General features: G+C 35.6%; 1 protein-coding gene across 4 annotated transcripts in view; it reads left to right on the forward strand.

Moving 5' to 3' along the window:
- PTPN4 (protein tyrosine phosphatase non-receptor type 4) overlaps nt 1–19,283 on the forward strand; it is a 219,801-nt gene that overhangs the window by 187,490 nt on the left and 13,028 nt on the right. For all 4 annotated transcript variants that reach the window (XM_023185206.2, XM_023185205.2, XM_023185207.2 and 1 more), the window contains 8 exons: nt 2,593–2,752; nt 3,739–3,822; nt 3,916–3,972; nt 9,167–9,323; nt 12,355–12,521; nt 13,705–13,795; nt 13,876–13,937; nt 17,826–17,972. In XM_023185206.2, coding sequence (XP_023040974.1) covers nt 2,593–2,752; nt 3,739–3,822; nt 3,916–3,972; nt 9,167–9,323; nt 12,355–12,521; nt 13,705–13,795; nt 13,876–13,937; nt 17,826–17,972 — 925 coding nt within the window. The remainder of the gene's footprint in view (nt 1–2,592; nt 2,753–3,738; nt 3,823–3,915; nt 3,973–9,166; nt 9,324–12,354; nt 12,522–13,704; nt 13,796–13,875; nt 13,938–17,825; nt 17,973–19,283) is intronic.

Consider the following 19,283-nt stretch of genomic DNA (forward strand, 5'->3'; position numbering starts at 1 on the left):
TGTAGTATGCCATGGTTGAGTTACATATCTCTATTCTAGTCCATGGAAACATTTCTGTAGACAAGCAATACTTGAATGTATGGGCCCTTAGAAGCTTGTATGCTTGGCACTTGAAAGTAACATAAAAACTACCACATTTGGGATCTGGAAGCCCTGGCCATTAAGGCAGACCTCAGTGAAGCTTTTGCTGAAAAAGAGGGATGTATGCTCTGATTCAGTCTTTGTAGACTTGGTAGAATTTGGAGCATTTGTGCCCTGAAGTATTTCTATGCAGACCTCTAGGCTAAGTGGGCATTACTGTTCACTTGCTTCTTGTGCGGTTATATTTTATACCAGGTTATAAAATTTCAGAAAGACTCTAATCTCTCCTAGGAGAAACTTCTCTGGAAGACCATACAATCACTTCATTCGTTATTAATCCCAGCTGACTTCCTTGGCACTAATCATACTTTCAGTTTCACAATGCTTATTTACTAGGTGTCTAGCAGCCAACCTCTCAATAAGCTTACACGTCCTCCACAAGGGAGAACAAATGTATCCAAGGGTCCCTCTGGCAGTAAATCTCTGCATCAGTTATCTTGTTATGCTTGATCACAAATTAGCCTAACTTAAAGTGACATAACAAAGGTTCTTTCTTTCTTACATTATATGTACATTGTGTGTCATCTGTGGCTCTGCTCTACCTTGTCTTCATTCTGGGTCCCAGACTGGTAGCATGCCCTGTTTGTGACATGGCTAGCCTCAAGGCCAAGGGAAAAAAGAAGCATAATGAAATCATATGTTTCTTTTTTTTCTTTTTTCTTTTTTTTTTTTTGAGATGGAGTCTTGCTCTGTCGCCCAGGCGGGAGTGCAGTGGTGCAAACTCGGCTCACTGCAAGCTCCGCCTCCCGGGTTCACACCATTCTCCTGCCTCAGCCTTCTGAGTAGCTGGGACTACAGGTGCCCGCCACCACGCCTGGCTAAGTTTTTTGTATTTTTAATAGAGACGGGGTTTCACCGTGTTAGACAGGATAGTCTCGATCTCCTGACCTCGTGATCCGCCCACCTCGGCCTCCCAAAGTGCTGGGATTACAGGTGTGACCCCCGCACCTGGCCCGTGAGTTGTTTCTTAAAGCTTCCTTTCAAAAGTTACACATTCCACTTCTACCCACATGTCATTGGCCAAAGCAAGTCACATGGCCAGGCCTAATGTCAGTGGGGGGAAGAACTTTTTTTTTAATGATAATATCATCTAATACATTTTGCCTATCTCCAGACCTTATAGCTTGGATGTTAGGTGTCTCATCAGTCAACAGAAGAGCAGATACTAGGTGTAAAATGTGTGCTTCAGTGCCACACCAGCAGTCATGTGAATTGACACAGTAGCTGTCATCGCTCTTATATCTGTCCTTAGGCAATAAGACAGTAATTATTTTATCAGATAATAACGCCAAGAGTGGTCAGTGTTCTTATCAAGAACAATTTTCCCCTTACCTATTTAATATTTTACTTCTCCCAAATCCACAACTTCCGTGGATACATACTTCTTAAGACACAAATTGAACCACAAGTTTCCACTTTTGGCCTTTGTGGAAAGCTCACAAGTAATGTTTTTTGTTTTGTTTTGTTTTGTTTGAAACGGAGTTTCCCTCTGTCGCCCAGGCTAGAGTGCAGTGGTGCGATCTCAGCTCACTGCAAGCTCCGCCTCCCAGGTTCACGCCATTCTCCTGCCTCAGCCTCCCAGTAGCTGGGACTACAGGCATCCACCACCACTCCGGGCTGTTTTGTATTTTTAGTAGAGGGGGGTTTCACCGTGTTAGCCAGGATAGTCTCGATCTCCTGACCTTGTGATCCGGCCGCCTTGGCCTCCCAAAGTGCTGGGGTTATAGGCGTGAGCCACCGCACCCGGCCACAAGTAATGTTTTTATACATATTATGCTTGTTAAAAGGTAGAGTTTCTGCCCTGAAGTTACCTTTATCATATCTAGCTCTTTTTATCAATTCCTGTTGCCACAAATTGAGGGTTATGCTCTCTAATGTTAATTGGATTGAGTTTTCTCACCTTAAATCGTATGTTCTGACAATATCTCAACCAGTTTTGTCTCTGGTGATGATCTCAGCACTCTTACTCAGATTTCCAATCCTTACCACATCATTGAATTCAATACTTCCATGAATCGTATTTTATTTCTAAAAAGATTAGGCCAATCTCTTAAGCTATTTGGACTGGAATAGTTACTTTATCTGTGGAACTGCCCAATTATCAGTTCTGGATTTTCTTGCCTCCCTTATTCCTGGCTACCCATGACTCCTCTGAAAACCTTAAACAATTTTTTTTGGAAAGACGTTTACTTTGTTATAACAGATTAATAGGTATCGTCACAGGAATACCTTTAAAATATATTTTATTATATAATTGTTTATAAATATGATAAAGTAGGAAATTAGATTTATTACTTCCAAGTTAGGAAAATTTTCATTAAAAAGTGGCACTTCCAAATAAATATGATATTTAGAGCCTGTCTCCTACTAGACATTGTAAATATGTGGGTTTCTTGACCCTAACTTTTAAAAAAGTTTTGAAACAGCTTCCAAATTTGTCTTATTGTCTAGATCACAAGAGACTTCTGAAGATGGGAAGCCTCCAGCTTTACCACCCAAACAATCAAAGAAAAACAGTTGGAACCAAATTCATTATTCACATTCGCAACAAGATCTAGAAAGTCATATTAATGAAACATTTGATATTCCATCTTCTCCTGAAAAGCCCACTGTAAGTAGCTTCTTCAGATATTCTCATTTTTCTTTGGATTTTTAAAATCCTAAATGAAATTTCTTTTGTACTGTGGCATTTTTTAGTTGTAAGTTGTATTATAGTACCTTCTCTTTTTCATCATATTCTTTGGTCATGAATTGTGCCATGATGTAACTTGATATAAGTTCTATAATTAGAAGTGACCATGGAGTGCACAGAGTATATAATTAAATAAGCTTTGGGGTTACGGGAAGATTCCTAGAAGAGATCATCTCTGATAAGAACTAGTCAGATTTTTTTCCTTCAAAGAGCAGGCATAGAACATACTAAATGAAAGAAGCCCAGGACAAATAGCCATATGTTATATGATTTCATATACGTGAAATATCCAAAATAGTCAGATCTATCAAGAGACAGTAAGTAGATTTGTGGTTGACTAGGCTTTGGAGGATGGCAGGTGGGGAAATGGGGAACGACTGCTAATGGATACAAGATCTAAAATTAGATAATAGTGATGTTTGTACACATCTGTGACAAGAGTAAAAATTATGGAAATATAAACTTTAAATGGGTGAATTATATGTGAATTATATCTCAATAAAGCTGTTTTTTAAAATCACATATATCAAGCAGAGAAAGTATCATTTGAATTCATGTAACATTTATGAGCACCCTCTGTGTGCTCATACATATGAACCTGGCTTGCTATGAACCAGGTTCTACGGATATAGCAATTAATACAGACAGACATGGCCTCTGTACCTCCTGTCACTTAATAGTCTAGCATGTGCTGGCGCAAGAATGTATGAGAGGGCATATCTGGTTGGGCTAACTGCAAGTTATTAGTCAAAGAATTTACTTTTCTGAACTAAAATTTTTACTAGAATTATGATTTTTTACAAACTATACATAATATAAGCATACAAAAAGTATGCTTCCTATATAGCTCAAGAATAGATTTTAAGTGAAGAAAATTACAGATTATTTAATTTTGTCTTTTTAAGCCTAATGGTGGTATTCCACATGATAATCTTGTCCTAATCAGAATGAAACCTGATGAAAATGGAAGGTTTGGATTCAATGTAAAGGTAATCTGGAATTTATTTTATACTCAGTTTTTAAATTAAGGTGTTCTTATTTTGGTAATATTTGACTAACATTTTACTTACTCTCTTTTTAAGGGAGGATATGATCAGAAGATGCCTGTGATTGTGTCTCGAGTAGCACCAGGAACACCTGTGAGTTTATCTAAATGTTTCAAATAAATCCTGTTTTCAAGAATATGTACTTATTTTATAATTCTTATTAGTTTAAATAAAGGAAGGAATTTCATCATTTCTTTTATTAAGTGTCAAATGTTGGCTGAATCTCTTTAAGTTGCTGGGAAGTTAGTTTTTACTTGTTCTCTGTAAGTTTTTAAAATCCCTGTTTTTATAAAGAAGCTATTTATGACTTTCAGTGCTTCTAAAGCATTAACAGAGTCTATCAAAATAACCCCCTTAAAAAACAAAATATAGACAGAGGTATAGTTTTGTGAGGGATTTTGTTTGCTTGTTTATTTTTTATTAGAGTAGTTTAAGTACATTATACTTGCCTACGCGCGCCTTTAAAATTTACTTTAAATGGAAATGATACTACAAGAACCAGCAGCCTGAGAGAAAGAGGCCAGCTATGCTTTTTTTGATGCTTTGTAGCAACCTCAAAGTTGGTTTGAAAACCACAATTGAGATTGATCAAAGATGTCATGTTATGTGGTTTTGGTTCTGGTTTTTAAGGACCTTGTTTTTTGCTAAAATAACAGGGTACTCCTGGAATACCCCTGGCATGAGCATAAACACAGAATAGCTTATTTAAATATAAATACGTCACGTAGCTATTGAGGTGTCACACAAAACTAAAGAGCATGAATGCAATCATACCTCTACAAGAAACTTTTAAAATCATCAAGACTTTCTACTTTTCATCTGTTTATTTTTGTGTGATTGTTTGATTCCTCTCAGTGCAAATGAATTTGTTCATTGAAGCAGCCTACCACTCAAGCCACTCCAGATAAACACTTCAGTCTAAGTAAAAACAGTGTACTTAGTAGCAGCTTCAAGCAGAGTTTTGTAACACCACTACCACACACACACACACACACACACACACACACGATTGTGACTCCTAAGTCTCCACTAAATAGAAATTGTATAACTACCTACTGCTATTGTGATCCTCAATCCATGTAGTAGGATATGACTACTAATAACTTCCAGGTTTGTATATTACCAGCTCAGTAGCCCACAGTGACCTCGCAGTCTAAATTATAAACTCCTGGGAAGTAAACCCTTAATAGACCCAGCATGGATCATATTTCCTCACTTGAAAAAAGTCTGTTGTGACTGGGGGACGAGACCAGGGATATAATGTATAAAATGACTTCTGGGGACATGCTATGAATATGTATGTAAAAGATGGGGACAAAGATAGTAGAGATAATCCAAAATTATTTATTTTATATATATTTGATGGGAAATATGAATATGATTGGGACTGCAGATGAAGGGATGAAGGATTGATGAGTTATCATCTGTCATGTAGAAAGGTAATAGATAATATCTAAAACAGAAAAGAATAACAATAGAGAGATGTTAGAGATGCAGAGGTAAATACAGAAAGATATATCTAAAGTGTTGAAACAACACTTTTAGAGATGGGGAGGTGGTAGGGAGGAACACAAATAGTTTCTTAACAATCTTACATACCTAGTCAAATCTTTTAATGGTGTGATTTATAACTTTGCTAAAAACAAAAATTTAAGACTTAAAGCAGTTGTGTATCTTTTGGCCTGACAATTTCACATTTAGGAATTTCCCCTAATGAAATAATTCGACTAGGGAACAAAGAGTACTTACACAAGGATATTAACTGTATGGTTTATAACAGTTTAAAGTGGAAAAATAATCAAGTGTGACTAGGGAACAAAGAAAAACTTATACAAGGATGTTAACTGTATGGTTTATAACAGTTTAAAGTGGAAAAATAATCAAATGTGGCTAGGGAACAAAGAATACTTATACAAGGATATTAATTATAGTATGGTTTCTAACAGTTTAAAATGAAAGATAACCAAAATGTTCATCGTTAAAGTTGGGGAAACAAATTATATGGTGCTTTGTGTCTATTGAGATGATAATGTAACTCTATATAAATATGGAAATATATCCATAAGATGGCATTATGGAAAAATACATGTTATAATTTCACATATATGTTTGAACCAGTTTGTTAAAATATTACATACATAGAAAAATTCTGGAAACATGCTTTAAAAAGTTACCAGTGTTTAATGTGGGTAATGGAATTACAGGTATTCTGTATTTTTTTGATTGTCTGGATCATGACAATGAGTATATATTGCTCTTAGAAAGTATAATACACATTTCTTTATTTACATGACAGTTGTAATAGTCAATGACTCACATGTATAAAAAAAGTATTCATTTTTCTGAGCAATGAATATGGATAGTTTTCAATTAAGTCAAGGTTTCACAGAATATTCTATAGATATATTCATTTCCAAACAGAATTCTAAGACTCTTAAGTTCTATTTTTAATCTGTACATATTGTTGGTAATTTTTCCCTTTTGCCATGTAGAACTATGTTCCATAAATATTGGCTGAAATTTAGAACAAATTAAAACGTAGTCATTCTATTGGGGAAAAAAATTAAAACAATGGGAATTTATTATTTTTGTATTATTTTATTAATTTAGAGACCACCACAACCTTCTAATTGGAAACCACAGTTTAGGCAATCGGGGAAAAGGAAAAGATTTCTGTTTTTTTATGAATACGTAATAGTTGTACATATTTATGGAGTTCAAATATTTTATTGTCATTTTTTATATTGGACATCTTCTGAAATGGATAAAATAACTCCAAATTAAAGTTATGATTCTCCTTCTGTTTGATAATCTTAGCCAAAAGCTGTTGCTCCAACAAAAGTCATTTTAACATATTGGCCAGGTGTGATGATCATACCTATGATCTTAGCACTTTGGGAGGCTAAGGTGGGAGGATTGCTTGAGCTCAGGAGTTTTAAGACTACCCTGGGCAACATCGTGAAACCTTGTTTCTACAAAAAAATACTTTAAAATTGGCTAGATATGGTGGTACGTGCCTGTGATGCCAGCTACTCCAGTGGCTGAAGTGGGAGGATCACTTGAGCCCAGGAGATAAAGGCTGCAGTGAGCTGTGATCACACCACTACACTCCAGCCTAAGCAACAGACCAAGACCCCGTCTCAAATATATAGCACGACCCTGTCTGAAATACACACACACACACACACACACAGCAAGACCCTCAAACAAGACAGGGTCTTGCTCTGTATGTGTGTATGTATACACACAAACAATTAATTTAGACTTGTCAGATTGGAATGAAATGCAAATTAAAAATTGTAACATATCTGACAAAAGGCATACTAACTATGAGAGTTCCCTTTAGTGATAATGGGTACAGTAAGAGATTCATAGCTATCCTCTTTAACACACAGAGCACCTCTTTTTTTCTGCCAACTATACTATGCACAAAATAATGTGAGGGAAAGCTCTGTCTGCTATAGCCCATAATTACATTTTCCCCAGTACCGTTGGCTCCCAATTCACTACACTTCAGGTATCTCAAAGACATCTACAAAAACTTGGAACTAATTGGTATACAAAAGCATCAAACTGCTAGTGCACAGAGGGAGTATATGAATGTCTGTCATCTACTTCACTACATAAGTAGACAAAAAAGCAACTTGAGAGAATGAGCATAACTCTAAATTTGAACATTCCAGATTTTAAAGCTTTGGGTTGAATTATCTTTATCTTCACAACAACTCTAAGAAATAATCAGAACTTTTCCTTTTCAGATGTCTTTTCAGAACTTCAGATGTCTAAGATCACACATGTCAGAAGTAGCAGAGTAACTTCTAGACCAGTGTTTTTTCCACTAATGACAATCGTTATTGGATTTTATTGACTTTGTGTTGATAATGAATTTCAATAGTTGTGCTTTTATTTCTTCATGCCTTTACCACAAGCGGTTCCCTTTTTTGTAAGATCTAACCCCATCAGTTCCTTCTCAAGCTGGCCTATCATTCTTCAATCTTCATTGTCATATGTTTTCATTGCTATGTTCCCAGAACATGTTGTCCATATTTCTATTTCTTTTGTCTCTTTTACCTTAATTGCTGTTTGTCTTCTCACTTTGCACTATAGTGCAAGACTATAAAAATGACCATGCAAGATGAAATCGTGCAGGATCTTGATGATTAATGGGAAAAATTATAGTTGTTCCCAAGACCTTTAAATTTGTTGTCAAAACATTAAGAATTTCCTTTACTGTCTCTTATAAAGGTAAAAGAAAATGAAAAAAATAGTAAAGCTAATATGGGATTTTGTATCCTGTAATTCAAAACATTAGAAACACTGAGAATTTAAATGTTTTATTTTCTTGTGAAAACTCATCATGAGTAGTTTAAATGGTGCTTGCCTCCTCCCCGTGGTACAGCTTAGAATACCAAATGAGCTTCACTTCTTTCCTTGCCAAATTGTCGTAATACTGTCTACTTGACATGCTTTCAACACTTTGTCCTTTGAACTTTCGATGTGAAATATCTCCAAAAGTTCCTTTGGCTACATATCTAGAGTCTCTTGAACAACACCAGTGTTAACACTCCCATGGTCATCTATTGCTTCTCTAACCCTATTTATGGTCAATTCAAACTTCACCTCCAGCATTATTCACTTTGCTGCACTTTCATCTTTTGTGATCAATTCCCTCTTTAGGTTTAGGTTATTCATTCTAATATGGGCTTTTCTCTGGGAGACTGGGAGGCAGCCCAACTACATGCTTTCCTGTCTGCACTTGAACTGAAAACAGATGACCATCAAACTTTGGAAGAACTGATGTGACTGGCCACTGATTATGATGTGTGTCTATTATTTATGTAGTGATTTTTGTATTGAAGCTAGCAGCAAAGTTTGTACTTTTTACAGTTATTCACAGTAAATACACTGTGGTAACTAAAGTTTGAATCATATTGTTGGGGGACTGGTGTTATTTAATTAAATCATGGTGACTGAAGTTTGTATGTATCTAGACAGTATAAAGCTAAAGCTACTTGAGTGTATGTACCTGGAAATCATCAGTCTTATTTGTATGTCTAGGCACATAATAGGTCATCAGGAAAGAAATTGTTGAATGAAGAAGGAACGAAAATACTATCTCTCTGGCAAAGCTAGATTTCTACATTTTTTAAATAGATTAATAAATGAATAGATGCTTTTCTATATGTAGTTTAGTTCTCTTGCTATCGGGTCTATAAAAATAAATTCCTGTCCTCTCCTTTCAGAAAGTTGCATGCCATTCTGAAAACTTATCTATATTATATTACAGGCTGACCTCTGTGTCCCTAGATTGAATGAAGGGGACCAAGTTGTGCTGATCAATGGTCGGGACATTGCAGAACACACCCATGATCAGGTTGTGCTGTTTATTAAAGCTAGTTGTGAGAGACATTCTGGGGAACTCATGCTTCTCGTTCGACCTAATGGTGAGTACTCTGTGTAGTACCAGATATTTATCATAACTTATTACTGTTCATTACTGAACACAGCAACCAGATTTCTGGTTTTCATAAAACATAAGTCACCTAAGTTTCCTGCTCAAAGCACAGTGACTTTCATTGACACGTGGAGCAGAATTCAAGTTCTTTGACCCCCACCCCTTGCTCCCACTCAGCCTTGCTTACTTTCCTCTATTCTACACTGGCTTTCTTGCAGTTCCTCAGATGTTCCAATCTAATCTACTTATTAGGGTTTTTATCCTTGCTCTTCCCTCTGCTAACATACTCTTTTTGATTTTGTTTTGACTTATACCTATACTTCATTCAGGTTTCTGCTCAGATATTATCTTTAGAAGGGCTTTCTCCCCTGACTACCATAGCTAAAATGACTTCCCATTTCCCCTAAATTGTAGTAGTTGTAGTACTAGTACTCAATAAATACTAGTTGAATGAATCAGTAAATTTGAACTCTGTTCCACTTTTAGAAAATGCCATAACAAGCTATAAAGTGTTTTTAAAATACTGCCTTTGTTTTCAGTATATGATGTCTACTAGCCTAATCATGTCATCTCCTGATCTGGACAGCTGACTTGTTAAGTCATAGTCATGGAATTCCAGGTTTGGAGAAACCTTGAACGCCATAAGCTCTAGCTCTTTGGTTAATTGCATAACTTTCCTCCACAACAACCTCAAGAACATTCTACCAATATAGATAGAGTACTTTCTGGCTCCTGAAACAGGTCATTCCATCTTTGGATAGCTCAAACTATAAATTGAACTAAAAGTCCGTCTTTCTTCAGTCCTGCCCCTAATTCTATCACTTTGTGCTATGCATTATAAGTTTAACCCCCCTTCCTTCAGATTTTTGACAATAGCTAATTTTACCAGAAACCCTCCTCCCTTTCTCCAGTTTAACAGTCCTAGAGTCTTCAGCCAGTGTTCATATGGCATTGTTTAGAGTTCCCTCAACACTTTATCAGTCTGCTCTAAGAAAAAAGTTTTATATGTCTAATATCCCAGAATTAGACATCTTCTTCTGGTTTTGTTCTGTACAATTTACTATTAATCATTATTTTAGCCACAGAATAATTATTGTTAATGCCATATTACCACTTGTTGAATATGTACCATAGGAAAGTAAAATATCACTCGAATTCTACTTGTCACCACCACACCCAACCCTGCAAGATTTTGCAAGGACATTTCTTTTTTATAAACAAAAAATAAAAAAATCCTCTTTTTACCTCTTGTTCACAAATAGGCGTTTTCACTTTATCTTCTCCACTTTGTGTTCTTTTCCATTCATGGTCTAGAATTGGCTTTCTAGGAAGATTAAAAGGACTTCAACAGAACATTCTATTTTGACTTTTCAAGGAACTTGTTCATTTAGACCTCATACTTAGGTGAGTCATTAGGTGTTTTCTGTCACATACAGCTATTTAAATTTTAAACCAGGCATAACATTTTTTTTTCTTTATTGTTTTCTGTTTTCTCTTGATAATAGATCCTAAAGAACTCAATAATACTAGCTAATAGTTATTAAAAGCTTTCTGTGTACCTAGGCTCTTTTGTATGTTTTTACTTAATCCTCATAGACATCCAATGAGATAGATGAATTATCCCCATTCTAGAGTTGAAGATACTTTGACACCAAGACATTCAGTTACCTGCTCACAGATTCATGATGGTACAGAGCCAGAATATGAACAAAAATCCATATGATGGCAAAGACCCAGCATTTTTACAATCCCAGATCTCATCCTTTTGCTTTAAAGTAGGAGAGGAACCCACCAGGGTCTACTTCTTGCAAAATTTCTTTCTAAATTATTTCGTAGTCAAAATACAGAGCAGAACCTGCATCTACTTTCAGTGTGGGTCTATCTTTTCCATTCTTAAAGTATCATATAATTAAAATTTAAACTATGTTTGCCAAGAATATATTTTTGTTTTTCTGATCTTTTCCCCTTTAATTCTTATTTCTTCTTAGGCAGAATGTTGTCATACCTTTTTGTCCTTTCATTCTTCATTTCAGAAATTTATTTTTCTAAAAAAAAAGTATAGATATTCAAGGAGGAACCAGATCTCTTAGGCAAGGGTAAAAGAGGCCCCTACCTTGGCTCCATATTTTAGAAGGCCCCGCTTTGGCTCTCTTTCTTCTCCCAATGGAGTCATAATTTTATAGGACCAAAAGGACATGCCAAGCTATAACCTCCCTTCCCTTTCTATGCCACTTTTTTCAAACCTCAGTTCTGGGTCCAGATAACCCTGAGCCTCTCTCGATCTTCGTGGGTATTTTCCACACATCCATACTCTCAATGTTGGTTCACATGGTATGTGTATCCTAGCCCAGCAGGTGGCTAAGAGGCTACAGTTTGTGGAGGGAGAGGTATAGATATATCTTGCATGTGGGCTGGGATCTTCACATGTGTGTTTATAAACCCCTGTGTTAAAAAATGGGACTGAGAGTGGGTAATGGTGGAATACAGGCCTAGGATCTGGGGTCTAAATCTCCTCACATTACCGTGACCATGAATTCTGGCCTAGAATTCTCATTTGAATTCTGGCCTCCCAGGTGGTTTTGTAGATACATCACCAAAAGAGGATGAAGCATATTTTGTTTAGCACTGTGTTCAAGTTTTTTGTAACTTAAACATATGGTGTATAGGTCTCTATTTGTACTCTTGCCCTAGGTCCCCTAGAAATTAAGAGAGGGTATATTCACAGGTGCTTCTCAGCAGCTCTTCTCTTTCTTATTGTCTCTTCAAGTTATAGACATTTTCAGCAATGTAGCCAAGAACCCTTCTTCCCTCCAAAGGTACAGCAAAGCCCCTCAACTCCACAACTACTTTCTGTCCCCCCGCACAGTGACGCCAGACTCAGATCTGTTGTAATTCTTCATAAATGAATTATTTTTTGAACAAAACATTATACAGTGTATCTGGTAAATTCCTATCGTGTGAATTCATTAAGATTTCCACGTGTTTTGGGATTGGTTTGATTTTTCTTTTTTTCTTTTTAGCTGTATATGATGTAGTGGAAGAAAAGCTAGAAAATGAGCCAGATTTCCAGTATATTCCTGAGAAAGCCCCCCTAGATAGTGTGCATCAGGATGACCATTCCCTGCGGGAGTCAATGATCCAGCTAGCTGAGGGGCTTATCACTGGAACAGTCCTGACACAGTTTGATGTAAGTAATATCATTATATAGTAAAAGCATTTTGCTGATATTTTCTAACTAGTTTCATAGTTTCTTAAGTGCCTAATCTATGCATTATAATTTCTAAACTAAAATGATATTCTGAGAAATGTTTGACATAAAGAGTTCTAAAATGCCAAGTTTTGAAAATTGCTCCCAAAATACTAGCTATGGTTATATAAATAGAATATCTTTTAAAAAGAGGGATAAGGAAATTTTATACATATGTCATCAAACTGAATTTTTTTCTGTAGTTAAATAGCTGTTTTTTTGAAAAGTGGCAGATGAGGGTAGGCTATTATAGACTTTAAAATCCTGAGCTAAAGGAAAATAACTTTTGTTTTTGAAGTTTATACCTTGTCATATTTAATCTCTGTTTATTTTTTGTCAGTGCAATCTTGAAAACTGGGAAAAACAAAACCTTCAGACAGATCATTATAGCCAACGAACTAGAATGCTTCTTCAGTGCTTGTAATACGCATTTGACCCACGGCCACCCAGTGGATTTGGAAATGTTTTATTCAGACTGTATGAACCTAATTTGTTTAAAATAGTAAACCCGAATTTTTTTGTTTTGTTTTGTTTTTTGAGAAGCAGCCTCTCACTGTGTAGCCTAGGCTGATCTCAAATTCCTATGTCCAAACAGTCCTCTGGCCTCAGCCTCTCAAGTAACTGGAATTACAGGCATGCACAGCCATGTTAGGCTCCCTGGATAGTTTTCAATGTGTTTTTAGAAATGACCATCATTAATAATTGTTGCTCTGCCATGTATGTTATAGGTAAATGTTTAACTATAAAACATTTAGGATATGTCTGTTAGTTTTTATTCAAAAGTTCTTAGTTCATATACTGTAAACACCTCCAAACTAAATGAAAGTTAAATGTTTTCTGCAGATTTGCTACTCACAACTTCAGGTGCTCCTGCTGTAAGCAGAATTGGTTTCACTAGTTTTACCGCTTTTCAAAATATGACACATACTTTATGTTAGAAATTGAAGAATTCAGCTTTGTAAATCTGGTTCAGTACTCTACTAGCCTATGATATATCGTTGTATAGATGACCTATTCAAAGGGAAAAAAACCTGTTTCCTGTTAGTATAGAAACAAGTCTGGAAAACAAAACAGAAATTGTTTATGGCTTTTGTTGGAATTGTCCCCCCTTTTTTTTTTTTAGCAACTTTATCGGAAAAAACCTGGAATGACAATGTCTTGTGCCAAATTACCTCAGAATATTTCCAAAAATAGATACAGAGATATTTCGCCTTGTAAGTATCTTATTGTCTCTGTTAAATTTAATCTTTTAAATATAACTTTACTAAAACATTATTTCTTTTAAATTTTTTAGATGATGCCACACGGGTCATTTTAAAAGGTAATGAAGACTACATCAATGCGAACTATATAAATGTAAGTTTATTTTTATTATGCCTTTGCCATTTGGAAAAATAGGAGCCACTATAAACTTTGAGGTTGTTTTCTTTTTGTTGAAATCCTAACCTGGGTAGAATATTAAAACTTTCAAATATGAAAAATATTATTGAAGTAATATTAAATAAAATATTTTGGTACTTGTGTATTAATACACAGGTAGAGCAGTGGAATGGAATAGTCCAGTTCATAAATAAACTGAGATAAATACTAGAATTTTGTTTATGGTAGAGGTGGTCTTTTAAATCATTGGAGATAAAACAGACTATCCAATGAATGGGTGGTCGGGTCAACTGTCTAGAACAGGAGCCCCCAACCCCTGGGCCATGGACCAGTAATCATACATGGCCTATCAGGTACCAGGCCACATGGCAGGAGGTGAGTGGTGGGCAGACATTACCACCTGAACTCCATCTGCTGTCGGATCAGTGGTGGCATTAGATTCTCATAGGAGTGCGAACCCTATTGTGAACTGCACATGTGAGGGATCTAGATTGCATGCTCATTATGAAAATCTAATGCCTGATGATCTATGCTGGAACAGTTTCATCCTGTAACCATCCCCACCTCCCACCCTCCCAACCCCACTCCATGGAAAAATTGGCTTCCAAAAAACCGGTCCCTGGTGCCAAAAAGGTTGGGGACCAATGGTCTAGAATATGTCATTGTAAAGAGGCATTTTTTTTTCTTAACTCTGTAATTAGAAAATTTCAAATGTACAAAATTAGAGCAAACAGTAAAATCAAACTTCATGTACACATGACTCAGTTTCAGCACTTGTCAACTCATGACACACTTTGTTTCACCTTTACCAGGTTCTTTTGAAGTAGATCTTTCTATCATATCTTTCATCTATAAATACTTCACCTCCACTTGATGTCAACATATATTTCAAATATATCAAAATGTAATTTTAAAAGTGGAATTATGAAAATACTTGAAGGGAATATGTGAAAATTATTTAAAATCTCAGGGGGAGGTTTTTTAAGCTTAGATACATGTCTAAGCTTAAAGAGATGAATTTGACAAGGTACAATTTGTTATTTTTGGTATGCTGAAAAACTACTAAAATCAAATGACAAATGGAATTTTTTAAATACTAGAAAAGGCTTATTTAATATACAAAGAGCTTCATAAATGAATAAGAAAAGTAAGCCTGGGAAACATATTGAGACTCCATTTCTCGAATAAAAATAAAAATATAAAAATTAGCAGTCATGGTGGTGCATGCCTGTTGCTCCAGCTACTCAGAAGACTGAGGTGGGAGAATTGCTTGAGCCTGAGAGATTGAGGCTGCAGTGAGCCATGATCACATGACTGTCACTGGGTGACAGAACAAGACCCTGTCTAAAAAAAAGAAGAAAATTCAATGAAAATAATGGATGAAGGACATGCAAAGACAATTCATAGAAAAGGAAATTATGCAAATGACATTTTCAATAGTCATTTTTAAATCTATACAAAAGTAGAGAGAATAGTATAAAAGAGTCCCCCCATACGTCTTACCCAGTTTCAAGAGCTATCAACTCGTGGCCAATCTTGTTTCAGCTAAGTACTAGCCTCCAAATTATTTTTAAACCTAAATATATCACTGTATATGTAAATTGGGTTAATTTTCACCATTCGATGTTGTCATACTCTAGAAAGTCTTTGTACATGCTAAATTAGGGAGTATTTAATCATTGCTTCTAGGGAAAATACAGGGTTAGGTTCCCCCAGGCCTAAAGTCACAACATTTTCATTAGCCGATAAATACATACTGTTGTTTCTGTTTAAAAACACTTTATTTAATATATATTGCTGATCCATTAACCTTTAACTCATAGTCAACAGCACTATAACTCATGCCTCAAGGAAGCTTATCTAACACATATTTCCTCCATGAGGTATATCACATCCTTCTTGAACTTAGAAACACTAGTCAGCACTTTAAAACTACACTTGGGGGCCATTTTTAAACAGCAAAATCAGTAGTAAAAAAAAAAAAACAAAAGGTGAAAAGTATGGCCCTACATAGAATGCAAAAAGGTCACTTGTTTACCGTATGAGAGCTAAAACAAGATGTCAGAGTTGCTTTGTTTGATCTCACTTGGAAATGTGCATGTCTTCAGATCACTCAAATTTTTCACTACTGTATGTCTACTACATGACCAAGAAATCCCTGCAACTGTTTTAAGAGTTATGAATATATTTTAGCAAGTAGTCAAATTTGCAAATTGAGAATCCTTGATGGAGGATTAGCTACTTAAGAATATACCTCTGATAAGGCCTTTTTTTGTGGTAGCAAAACCGCAATACTATTTTAACACTTGGAAAAATAGTATCAGAGTTAAATGAAGAATACATGCGATTTACAAAAAACAAAAGTGCAAATGAAAACTTCAAGGAATTACTATTTCACCTATGAGATTGAAAGAACAAAAATTTGATACTACATGTGGGTCCACATCCTTGATGTGAAACCTTAGGTTAAATACACTATGGGGCCAGGCGCAGTAGTGCACGCCTGTAATCCCAGCACTGAAGAAAGGCCTAGGCTGCAGGGACAGCTTCAGCCCAGGAGTCTGAGACCTGTGCAGGCGACATGCGGAAGACCTCCTTCTCCACATAAGGGGCGGTGAGTGGGAGGGTGTAGAAAAAGACGCTTTTGGATTTCGGAGTTTTGGAATTTTGAAAGTGTGTTTAGTACATACATCATATACTAGAATAAGTAACATTGCTGGCAGGCCATGGGACAAGTGCCCTATAATCAATATATCTGAAGAGTTAACAACAAACTATAGATATTCTCCCTAAGTAAGACTAGTAAAGAGTACAGATAGTCTTAGGTCAGTTCAGGTCAGATTTTGCTGTCAAATGAGGGCAGGTTGGGGCAAGATTACAAAAATAAAAAACATGAGGGCCTTAAATCTGTATGAAATATTATGTTGTATATTTATACAGTAGAGCCATTTAAAAGAATGAAATTTTATTTACTAATCAAACATGATCTTGAAGATGAAGTAAAAAAGAAGTAAGAAGCAGAACAACATTATATATAGTATGCTACCATTTTTAAAAAACAGTTTTACAGAAAAGTGGGAAGTTAGTTTTGCATATACGTTTGTGTGTTGTATATAGAATATCTCTGATAAAGTTATATGACAAACTGAGAGAAAAAGATTACCTTCCTGGGTGTAAACTAGAAGCTGAAATGGGAGAAGAGACTTTCTTTATTCACTCTTTGTTATTCTTTGAATTGTCATGTGCATATATCACCTTTTAAAAAAATATTTAATCTCAAAATGTAGTAGGATAATGACTGATGACTCCGCTTTCCCAAATACTATCTTACCTCTTTGTGAAAATTAGGAATTTTAAGTATTATTCTGATATCCTCTAAAGTTATTTTATATGTAAAAATTCAAGCTAAAACCAGTGGCAGAATTTTTGTTCCTCAGAAATTTTACCCATACACTATTTACAGATAAGTATTTTTTATTTCTTTACCATGTATCTGCCTTTGAAACAGAATTTTGGGTTAAGCTGCTTTTAAAAATCATAATAGGCCGGGTGTGGCTCACACTTGTAATCTCAGCACTTTGGGATGCCAAAGTAGGAGGATTGCTTGAGCCCAAGAAAATATTTGGAAAATATTTAAATTCTTATTTCCACTAATTAAAAGATAAATATCTGTAACTGTTGAACATTGCCATGAACTTTGTTCTACAGATAAAATAAGAAGTTGTTAATAAAGATTTGTTTTACTGACGGCAGTTTATTGAGATTAGTTGTCTTCACTATAACAGTTAGTGGATGATTTTCATATTCCTGATTATTGTAAAAAGTAACGCAAAACATTCTGTTTTCATACCCTTTTCTTTTTAGATGGAAATCCCTTCTTCCAGCATTATAAATCAGTACATTGCTTGTCAAGGGCCATTACCACACACTTGTACAGATTTTTGGCAGATGACTTGGGAACAAGGCTCCTCTATGGTTGTAATGTTGACCACACAAGTTGAACGTGGCAGAGTAAGTCATAGTTGAATCTTACACATTGCTTGGACTTTTTTCAAATTATACTGCACATATGTAGTCAAAATATTCATGTTTATTTAAGCCTTTCTAACTTTAATCTTCTTTTCTTGTGGTTTCTTGTTTTAAAGCATCATGGTTAAGTGCATAAAACTGTGACTAACACATAAATAAATGTGACATAAGTATTAGCCATTACTGTCATTGTTATTATTTAAAGGGATTGATGTACATCTGTTAAGGGGCTTGTATCTCATGTATATATGGAACTCTTTACAACTCAACAGTAAAATAAATAATGCAATTTAAAAATGGGCAACAGATCTGAATAGCCAGTTCTCCAAAGAAGATATACAGATGGCTAAGAAGCACGAGAAAAGATGCTCAGCATCATTATCAGGGAGATGCAGATCAAAAACTTAATGAGACTTTATAGCCAAGAGGATGGCTAAAATAAAAAGGACCTATAATAACAAGTTCTAGGGATGATGTGGAAAAAACAGAACCCTCCTATGGTGGGTTTGTAAAATCATCCTACCCATTTTGGAAAACAGTCTTGTAGTTCTTCAAAAAGTTAAACATCGAGTTGGTATAACTTAGTACTTCCGTTCCTAAATCCGAAAGAATTGAAAAAGTTTGTCCACACAAAAATTTGTACATGAGCATTCATAGCAGCATTATTTATAATGGCCAAGATGTAGAAACAACTCAAATATACAAATAAAATGTGGTGTAGTCTTATTGTTGGATATTATTTGGCAATAAAAAGGAATGAAGTAGTGATACGTACTACAACATGGGTAAACCTGGAAAACACTTAGCATAGTGAAAGAGGTCAAAAAGACCACATATTGTATGATTGCATTTATATGAAATGTCCAGGATAGGCAACTCTGTAGGGACATGAAGTAGATTAGTGGTGGTCTAGATCTGGGGTAAGGATGGGGGAACAGATGAGGAAGAATGAACAGTGACTACTAATTGGTGTAGGGTTTATTTTGGGTGTAATGGGAATGTTCTAAAAGTGATTGTGGTGATGGTTGCACAGTTCTGTGAATATACTAAAAACTATTGTATACATTAAACAAGTGAGTGGTATGGTACATGAATTACTTGTCATTACAGCTGTTTTAAAAAAGCTAAGATTCAATGAGGATTTTTGCTGTCTCAAAATACAGCCAGAGTACTTACTATTACAAAGGAAAAAAAGTGACAAAGAAAAAATGTCGGCTGGGCACAGTGGCTCACACCTGTAATCCCAGCCCTTTGGGAGGCCGAGGTGGGTGGATCACCGAGGTGGGGTGATCC

The sequence above is a fragment of the Piliocolobus tephrosceles genome, chromosome 11 (genome assembly GCF_002776525.5).
Source record: "Piliocolobus tephrosceles isolate RC106 chromosome 11, ASM277652v3, whole genome shotgun sequence".
Lineage (NCBI taxonomy): Eukaryota > Metazoa > Chordata > Mammalia > Primates > Cercopithecidae > Piliocolobus > Piliocolobus tephrosceles.